Source organism: Epinephelus moara, chromosome 13 (genome assembly GCF_006386435.1).
Source record: "Epinephelus moara isolate mb chromosome 13, YSFRI_EMoa_1.0, whole genome shotgun sequence".
In the NCBI taxonomy this organism is placed as follows: Eukaryota; Metazoa; Chordata; class Actinopteri; order Perciformes; family Serranidae; genus Epinephelus; species Epinephelus moara.
The window spans coordinates 36,382,376-36,393,162 of NC_065518.1; the positions used below are offsets into that span (position 1 = coordinate 36,382,376).

Genomic DNA, 10,787 nt, shown 5'->3' on the forward strand with positions numbered 1-10,787 from the left:
AATGGTTGTAATTCCTACACGGTTCATACTACATTTTTGAAAAAAGCCTTAAATGAAAGCTGAGAGTCTGCATTTTAAGCAGGTATTCATTGTTTCATTTAAAACCCATTGTGGTGGTGTACAGAGCCAAAATGATGACAACTGTATCATTGTCCAAATATTTATGGACCTGACTGTATTTTTTAAGGTCTCAAACAGGGAAAACAAGGTTTTATATTACTATTTGTTAATAAAAACGTTACACAATAACAATAACCTCTTAAGCAGCTTTGGTTATTTTTCAGATAGCAATTTTCCAAACAACCTCTTCAGGAAATAAAATTATAACAACATCTGAGCCATAAAAATGAGTTTAAATTAACGTTAAACTTCTTTTTTCTTTTTTTTTTCTTTTTAAAGAAGACAGTTTTACCTTATTACAGTGTGGGCTGTAACTATACATAACAATATGGCGGCTTGTCCACGGGCTGGCTATGATGTCCGTCACAAATCTTTAGCTACGTAGCCCCATCTTGTGGGTCAAATTACCTATGTCAGCATTTACCTTGGTCTATAGGTCGCACCGGTCTATAACCCGCACCCAACTTTTTAGATGAAAAAAAAGGGAAAAAAAAGTGCGACTTATACACCGAATTTTACGGTACCTTTGTCTATTTTTTTCATTTTATTTTTTTTCCACAAAAGGGCCTTGTTAATATGAATGAGACACCTGTATATCCTTTTAATGTCCACACTAAGAAAAGAGCTATTGATATTTTTTTGTCTTTGCATTTTTTATTTCCTTGGGACAACAACAACAAAAATCAAATACTTTATTGTTAACAGACCCAGTAGTTTTTGTTTTATAAAGGCCTCTATCAAACAGTTAAGAGGTCACTTCATGGCAATAATAAAGTTATTAAAAAAAAAATGAAAAATATTAAAATGCTTGTAACATGTTAGTATACCAACATATATGAATTTGTTAACATGGGATTAGTAGTCTTACCAGTACAAGTATTATTTCCACTATTTCCAATACTTTGTCATCATATAATTTTTTTCAGAAAATATATAATGGAATGACATTGAATATATGGCATTAACAACAGTGAGTATTCATCCTTTTTTGCTTAATAAATAATAAATAAATAAATAGAATAGTAGAATAAATTCTACATTTATTATGTCAGCCTCACTACTTTTACCATAAAAGGACAATTCAACCATTTCGTTAAGCATGGTTTTAGACATTTTGTAATGCATGTTTTTGAAAAATGATTTGACCTTTATTAGATTTTTATTTTTTATATCAAATTACACAAATCAGTTCAGTAAGACCTCTGATATATATATATAACATGTCGAAGAAATATGGCTACCTTTGAAAATCCCACCACAAATTGCTTCGGAGGTTTTTTACCAGGAGTTATCCACAGAGGTCTCTTCCTCCCCAAAACAAATGGACCAGATGATTAAAGTTGGTAAAAACACCTAATAGAGCAGTTTCATCTTACAAATCAGTGTTTCTCCCACCCTGTTCAGGCTCATCAGAGAGAGGCCACAAGCCCAGCACCTGCTAAAGTGTGCTCACCTTTATTCCTCTAATAACTTAAGATCCAGACGTTCAGGAGGATTTTACCCGGAGCTGGATTAACCACAGTGGTTTCCTCCTCTCCTAACCAAACAGACCAGGTGATAACAGCCAGTAAAAACACTGAATAAGGCAGTTTCACGTTACAAATTAGTGTTTCTGCTACACTCCTCACCCCATCAGAGATGGGCTGCTTGTCTATCACCTGCATCACATGTGTTCTTACCTTTTTCTCTGATAATTTAAAATCCAGACGTTAGGAACCGAGTAATCCACAGAGGTCTCTTCCTCTCTAAAACAAATGGACTTGGTGATTAAAACTGGTGAAAACACAGAATAAAACAGTTTCACATTACAAAAATCAGTATGCTTTCCACACTGCTTGTCACTGAGGGGCTGCTAACTACTGTGGCCGATGCAAATACACAAAAACGCAAATGGCTCCATCTGGAGCCATTGTTTGGTTTGCCTGTTCTGGGCTACTGTACAAACAGTGGTGCAACATGATGATCTCCAAAAACGATGACCTATGTAAATATCAACAGCTCATTCTAAGGTAATAAAAACAAGATTGTCATTATCAATACGTTCTTAACCCAACCCAACTCAACAAACATCGTCACTTTGTCTTTGGACTTTCATGTCTACACATGATGCGCTTCTTCTTTTCTTCCTGCATCTGTTGTTATTGTCCTGGGATGCCTTAGTTGAGCTTAGGCAACAAAAGCACTTGGTTAAGTTTGGAAACAAACATCATGGTTTGGCTCAACCCAATCTCATTCCATAGTTGTCTAATATCAGTGCTTGGGCAGTGACTTCTGGTGTCAGGCACCGATGCAAAAAAGCCATCCTTTCATGTAGGCATGATCCGCGGCTTGTTGCTGTTATTGTGTAAGGGCGCCCAGCAGGGTCAGGTGGAAACGCGGCCGGATAACAACATTACGTTAAGTGGGTGAACGTCATGTGGGGTGGGTAGGAGGGGTGGTGGATGGGTCCAACAACCACCGACTCTAACCTGGGAGGCCACTATTTGCTTCTAGTAAGATTGTAAAGCCAAACCCTGTTATTTTTTCCTTAACTCAACCATGTGCTTTTGTTGCCTAAACCCAACCACGTGCGCTTGTTTGCATGTCCATTTGTTGTTTAAGAAAAGAAAGGTCAATTTGTGGGGTTGTACCAATGTAGTGTATTTATTTTGAAAGAGACTGCATGCAAACTGTACATTTCTTCTTAGAGCGAATGTGTGTTGAGGTCAGAGTGAGAATGTGTTGTTCGGATCAACATTCATATGGGAAGCAAACAGCAGGATACTGGGTGGAAGTCTGGAGCTTGTTGGCATATGGCAACATATAACCCCCCCCACCCAATAAGGATGTTCCAGCTCCTTATATCCCATTGTTATCGGTGGCCTTACAAATTGCCACCAGTTCGGAATGAGGACAGGCTGTGATTATACACTAAAGAAAATATACTTACTATATTATATTCCATTTCTGCCAATATATCCCCCTAAATCCTACATACTGGAACTTAGCTGCTGACACTGGGCATAGAAAAATGTAACTGAACGTAGTGAGGTTTGAAGGACTGTCCACTACTGACGTCCTCATCTGGCAATAAGGTTGGTCTGAACAGAGCCTTAGTATCTGGAACAAGGAACAATTTTCCCTCAGTCTCTATTCAACTACGCATCTGGTTTTGTCTGGGGAAAAAAAAAGTATTTGCGGTTGTTTACTTTTATTTTACTATCTGGTTGATCTACTGTATATAGTAAAAGACAAGCCAGGATGGTTCAAATGTTCTAGTGTTGAGAGCAAATGTGTATTGTAATTATTTAGTTCTGGATGGAACTTGTAATATGGCAAATGTGTTGCATGCTTAATGCCAAGTAGCATTTTTGGGGTATTTAAGGTTTCATCCACCTTGACAGTGGTCAAGGTCTGAAGGAGCTGATTTAGTTTGTAATCTGTCTCTGTCGGTGGCAGTTTTTAGAGTCATTTTTCCATTTCAGAGAAATTAAAGCTTAAAGAAATGTGTGTTTGGAATATTTTTGCCTCAGGTGTCTCATCAGACAACAGACTAGCTATGACGGTTGTCTCAGCTGCCTTCTGCTATTTTTTGCACAAACAGACTTTCAGGCTAAACAGATGAAAGGAACAATTGTGATTCAGTGTTTTACTTAAGGTCATGAGGTATGACCGGTATGTGACCGGAGATGTCTTCACTACTTGGTGTAATAATAACAAGTATCAAATGAAAAACTATCTAAAGTATAAATCCGCGCTCACATACAGTGGCATGCAAAAGTTTGGACGCCCCTGGTCAAAATTTAGTTAACTGTGAGTAGTAAGTAATAGATGACCTGATTTCCAAAAAGCATGAAGTTAAAGATGAAACGTTTCTTCAATATCTTAAGCATGATTACTTTTTCATTTCAATCTTTTACAATTTTCAAAATAACAAAAAAGGAAAAGGGCCTGAAGCAAACGTTTGAGCACCCCACATGGTCAACTTGGTAGCACCCGCTTTGGCAAGTATCACAGCTTCTAAACACTTCTTGTAACCAGCTAAGAGTCTTTTAATTCTTGTTTGGGGGATTTTCTACCATTCCTCCTGCAAACGGCTTCTAGCCCTGTGAGATTCTTTGGCTGTCTTGCATACACTGCTCTTTTGAGGTCTATCCACAGATTTTTAATGATGTGTAGGTCAGAGGACTGACCTTCAAAACCTTCATCTTGCGCCTCTTGAGGTAATCCATTGTAGATTTTGAGGTGTCTTTAGGATCATTGTCCTTCTGTAGAAGCCATTCACTCTTCATCTTCAGCCTTCTTACAGATGGTGTGATGTTTGCTTCCAGAATTTGCAGGAATTTCATTGAATACATTCTTCCCTCTACCTGTCAAATGTTCCCTGTGCCACTGGCTGCAACACAAGCCCAAAGCATGATTGATCCACCCCTGTGTTTAACAGTTTGACAGGTGTTCTTTTCATGATTTCTAAATCCTTTTCTCTCCAAATATACCTTTGCTCATTCCGTTCAAAAAGTTCTATTTCAATTTCATCAGTTCACAGGACTTGTTTCCAAAAAGCATCAGGATTGTTCAGATATTCCTTTGCAAACCTCTTACGCTGAATTTTGTGGTGAGGACACAGGAAAGGCTTTTTTCTGATGACTCTTCCATGAAGGTCATATTTATACAGGTGTCACTGCACAGTAGAAGTGCACCACCACTATTTCTGACGCTGCTAAATCTTCCTGCAGGTCTTTTGCAGTCAAACAGGGATTTTGATTTGCCTTGCCTTTTAGGTAATCCTACAAGCAGCTCTATCAGGAAGTTTTCTTGGTCTTTCAGACCTCAACTTGACCACCACAGTTTTTGTTAACTGCAGTTTCTTAATTTTATTAGAACTGAGGAAACTACCTGAAAACCCATTGCTAATTTCTTGCAGTCTTCTCCTGCTTTGTGGGCTTCAGTTATTTTAGTTTTCAGAGTGCAAGGCAGCTGTTTAGAGGAGACCATGGCTGCTGATTGACGGGACAAGGAGTCAGAGTATTTATAAAGCTTTCAAATTTGCATCAGCTGGCCTTTCCTAACAATGATTGTGAACAAGCCATAGCCCCAACAATCTAATTAAGGTCTGAGACCCTGATAAAAGTTGTCTGAGAGGTCAGATGTCTTGGGGTGCCCAAACTTGCGCATGGTGCTCTTTTCCTTTTTTCCACTCTAAAATAGTACAAAACAAAACTAATATACTAATCTTGCTTAAAATGTTGAAAAACATGTTTCATCTTTAACTTCATGCCTTTTGGAGATCAGTTTATCTTCTAATCACTTTAATCAATCAATCAATCAATCAATCAATCAATCAGTTTTATTTACAAAGCCCAATATCACAAATCACAATTTGACGGTGTCTGCCTCCAGGACCACAACAGGAAGATGATTCCACAGGAGAGGAGCCTGATAGCTGATCTACTTTTGGTGACTTTAGGGATTATGAGTAACTCTGCATTCTCAGAGCGCAGTGTTCTGGTGGGATAATAGGGCACTATGAGCTCTCTAAGATATGACGGAGCCTGACCATTTAAAGCTTTGTAAGTTAAGAGTAGGATTTTAAATTAAATTCTGGATTTTACAGGGAGCAAGTGCAGAGAAGCTAAAACAGGAGAAATATGATCTTGTTTCTTAGTTCCTGTTAGTACACGTGCCACTGCATTCTGAATTAGCTGGAGAGTTTTTAAAGACTTATTAGAGCTAACTGATAATAGGGAGTTACAGTAATCCAGCCTAGAGTTAACAAAAGCGTGGACCAATTTTTCTGCATCTTTTCGGGTCAGGATAGGCCTAGTCTCTATATACAGACTGTACATTCAGTGAATGTAGAGTCTGTAGGCAAACCCCGGAGATCTCAGTGAATGTAGAGTCTGTAGGCAAACCCCGGAGATCTTGCCTCCGAAAGAAGAGCTGAAGAGCCCTGGTTTCCAGTTGTAGGCTGTTTATAGTCCGCGTGATATTGATCAATCACGTTTGAGCCGGCTGCAGGTGTTGCCAGGTTAAACGGTCCGTGCGGTGAACTAACGAGGCGGAACATAATTGGCGTCACTGCAAACTCTGAATCCATCGCAATGGTTCAGCATATTTACTTATTATATATAAATGGAAGTCGGAAACGGAAATTCACCTCCGCCCAAATCAAACTGGAATGCCAAAAAATCGGGGGTCTGCCCCCAGAGGCTGTATCGCCATCTGCCGGATACAGCCGATGGGTTCCGAGAATGGGATAGGCCTAATTTACGCAATTATATGCAGATGAAAAAACACAGTCCGTGAGGTTTGTTTTAAATGGGAAATAAAAGACAAATCTTGGTCAAATATTACTCCGAGGTTTCTTGCGTTAGTGCTAGAGGCCAGAGCAATACCATCCAGAGAAACTATATCATCAGATAAAGAGTCTCTGAGTTGTTTGGGGCCAAGAGCAATAACTTCAGTTTTGTCTGAATTTAACATAAGGAAATTGGTGCTCATCCAGGTTTTTATGTCTTTATGGCATTTTTGAAGTTTAGTTAATTGATCAGTTTCTTCTGGCTTTATCGATAAATACAATTGTGTATCATCCGCATAACAATGGAAATTTACAGAGTGCGACTACTTTCTCAAGGATCTTTGACAGAAAGGGAAGATTAGATATTGGTCTATAGTTGGCTAACACCTCTGGATCCAAGGTGGGCTTTTTTAGAAGAGGTTTAATTAAATTAATTAAAGCTACCTTAAAAGACTGTGGTACATAGCCTGTAAATAAAGATATATTGATCATGTCTAATATGTGAGAATTAATTAAAGGTAAGACTTCCTTAAGTAGCCTAATTGGGATGGGGGCTAAGAGACACGTTGATGATTGAGATGAAGAAATCATTGCGGTCAACTGTTGAAGAGAAATCGGCGAGAAGCTACCTAAGTATATATTAGGTCTTATAGCTGTGTTTGAGGGCAGATTGGTTCCGTTTGAGGGCAGGAGGTCATGAATTTTGCCTCTAATAGTTAGAATTTTGTCATTAAAAAAGCTCATAAAATCATTACTGCTCAGGGCTAAAGGAATACAAGGCTCAATAGAGCTTTGACTCTCAGTCAGCCTGGCTACAGTGCTGAAAAGAAACCTGGGGTTGTTCTTATTTTCTTCTATTAATGCTGAGTAATAGTTTGCTCTGGCATTGCGGAGGCCCCTCTTAGACCTTTTGAGACTTTGTTCCCAGACTAAATGAGATTCTTCCAGTTTGGTTAATCGCCTATTCCTTTCAAATTTTAGTGATATTTGTTTTAATTTTTGGGTTTGAGAGTTGTACCAAGGAGCAAACTTTCTTTGCTTTGTTAACTTCTTTTTAGGAGGTGCTACAGAGTCGAGTGTAGCGCTATAGACAAGATGATCAATTCGAGTTTAAAGTGGGTACGGGAGACCTCTGTCACAGAAGGACATGGTATTAAATTCAACGTCAATGGAATCTTTCCCTTAAATTTTGCGACAGCACTATCTGATAAACATCTAGTATAGTAACTGTTGCTGACTGGCATGTAATAGAGTAAAAAGAAATCCAAAGTTATTAAATAATGATCTGATAGAGAGGGATTCTGTGGAAAGACTGTTAGGTTATCAATTTCAATTCCATACGTCAGAACTAGATCGCGGGTATGGTTTAAACAGTGAGTGGGTTTATGTACATCCTGACTGAAGCCAATGGAGTCTAATCATGAGATAAACGCGATAGCCAGGGAGTCATTATCAACGTCAACATGAATGTTAAAATCACCTACAATAATAACTTGATTTAAGAACTAAACTGGATAAAAACTGCGAGAATTCAGATACAAATTCAGAATACGGGCCAGGAGCACGGTACGCTATAACAAATAAAAGTGGCTGTGAGCTTTTCCAGGTCAGATGTAAAAGACTAAGAACAAGGCTTTCAAAGGAATTATAATCTAGTTTAGGTTTAGGGCTGATTAATTAACAGACTAGAGTTAAAAATGGCTTCAACTCCCCCTCCTCGGCCGCTGCCTCGAGGAATGTGGGTATTATTATGACTGGGAAGAGTGGATTCATTTAGACTGACATATTCACCTTGACACAGCCAGGTTTCAGTGAGGCTGAGTAAATCAATATGATTATCTGACATTAATTCGTTTACTAACACTGCTTTAGAGACCTGATATTTAACAGTCCACATTTAATTATCCTGTTTTGTCTTTTTGTCACAGAAGATGTTTTAATTTTTATTAGGTTGTTATGCACAACTCCTCTTTGTTTAATTTTAGATTTAGATAATGTAGGTGGTCAGGGGACAGACACCGTTTGTATAAAACTATGGGTGGGTAACTGCACTAGAAGCTCAGAGAAGCGTGTAAGACTGCGACTCTGATTCCTGGTCTCAACTCTGGGTTGTCAGGGTTTTGAATTACTAATAAACTTGGCCAGGTTTCTCGATATGAGAGCAGCTCCATCCAAAGTGGGATGAATGCCGACTTTACATTTCACAGGAAACAAACCTTTGTCCAGGGGTGCTTAAACTTTTGCAAACCACTGTATAGTCACACACATATAATTACATTATTTCTCTTCACAAATTTCCAAACTACCTTGTGAAAAAAAACCCTCTCAATTAAACAAAAGACAAGTGGAAAAAGGGAGGAATGTTTATTTGGAGGAAAGAGAGAAGTTCATTTTTAATATTAATATTTAAAACGTTCTACATTGAATACTGATTGGAGCTTTTTCATCTTTGATGTTGCAGGCTAGCCTTTACAGAGGAGGGTGCAGTCGCTTCACTCCCTACTAGAAAAGAGAGACACGCCCCCTTTCCTTCCTGCAAAACACATACACACACACACACAAAAACAGCAACACATGAAATGACTTAATAACCATCTTCACCCTCTTCATGGAACACATGGCAAATGTGACCATGAAATGCAAGAATCACTCTCAAGTTGCTTCCTCATATACAGAAAGTGTACATACTGTCATTTATCAGTGTAATGTACTTATTTTTAAAAAGAACATTTTGTTACTCTGTGTTGACTTGAATGTATTTGCATTGATATGTCTGTGGTAAAAAAACACAACTGCTAGATAGTGTACAAAGAGTTGAAATAGGAAACTTTCCCTCCTTCTCACTGAGTTATTGGTCCACAGCCCAGCTCCTCAGGGGTGGCCTTTTGCACTGGCTTTAATTTCATCTAATTTTTACACCTTTAATGTTTCTATTAGTCATTTCGTCTATATACATTGAAAGCACTAATGTTCCGTAATTTCAGTTTGAGCAACACATTTCAGATTGGATTTATTAAGTAAATGATTGGGCTATTCTGCCCCCTTAGAGAACTGGCTCTATTCTAAGTGAGCCAATAACTGGAGCTGAGTTCCAGACTGTCTTAAACTCAGAGCTGTTCAACCCAAAGGACGTAAAACTGCAACAGAATTGCTAGCAGGATGTGATGCATTATAAAACCCAGAAGGTGAGAGGAGGAGCGTGATGTATTACTGAATCTGACTAGAGGAGGAAGTGATGTATAGCAGTGTGTGAAGCAAGAGCTATGACAGCCATTGCAAAATAGGCAGCAGTTTGTTAGAGCCTATTGATCGCTGGCATAGTGCCAGAGGCAGGAGGTATCCCATTACTACTGAATGGCTTTAAAAGAGAAAACTACATTATTAAAACGTTTCTCACTGTTTCATGTCTCGTCATGCCTACTAAGCAATAATCCCACATTTGCTCTATATGCATATGGACAAATACTGACAAGCATTTTTGACTACTAGTGAACAGATGGGAGAGTATGCTTTTTTTCTAATATTTAAAAACACATCTAAATACCATGTTCATGTTACAGCTGCATTCATCGCATATTGGTCATTAGGGGGCAAAAAAAATTCTACACAGCAACCACATGCATGATAGCCATAACAATTGTCTCAGTCGTGTTTGTGTCCACCTGATAAATAAAAATCCAATATTCACACTCCTTTTGGTTTGTTCTAAACCAGTCTGATTATAGGACTGAATTGCATTGTTGTTTCAGTAGTGAATGACACATCTGTCCCGTATATTCAGTGAACATTTTGCTGCTTAATGTTTGACTCCACCTGCTCATTACTGAATGTATCTGTGTGGCATTTGGTGTTAGGGCTGATTTATTAGTTAGTTAGTTTAGTTAGTTTATTAGTTATTAGTTAATGTTATTAGCATAAGCGTACTACATTTTCCATTGTATAAATTAGCCTAGCATAAGGCTTACCCAAAAAATTCGAAGCTTCTAAGCTTCGTTCGATGGCACGAGATTCGATTGTGAAAAAAAAATTTGAAGCTTCGGCGCTTTTTTTCCCCATTTTTTTGGGGGAGGCCTTAAACGCAACACTAACCCCCACCAGTCCAATATTGACAACGAGCAGACTCAGAGCTGGCAGACAATGTCCGAGAGGTCATCAGATGTGTTAGGCCTATAAGAGTTCATGTTCCAGGTCCACTTTGTGTTTTTAATTTATTGATTGTTTTTGGTTGATTGACAAATAAAGGCCGGCCCCATTAATCAATCAATCAATCAATTTTATTTATAAAGCCCAATATCACAAATCACAATTTGCCTCACAGGGCTTTACAGCATACAACATCCCTCTGTCCTTAGGACCCTCGCAGCGGATAAGGAAAAACTCCCCCCAAAAA

General features: G+C 38.5%; 1 protein-coding gene across 1 annotated transcript in view; it reads left to right on the forward strand.

The window, feature by feature from the left end:
- The window catches only part of LOC126399942 (RNA binding protein fox-1 homolog 3-like), a 414,850-nt gene extending 404,837 nt beyond the window's left edge, over nt 1–10,013 (forward strand). The window contains exon 12 of the mRNA XM_050060302.1: nt 8,859–10,013. Within this exon, the coding sequence (XP_049916259.1) occupies nt 8,859–8,903 (45 nt within the window). The 3' untranslated portion in view covers nt 8,904–10,013. The remainder of the gene's footprint in view (nt 1–8,858) is intronic.
- Nucleotides 10,014–10,787: the final 774 nt, after the last annotated feature.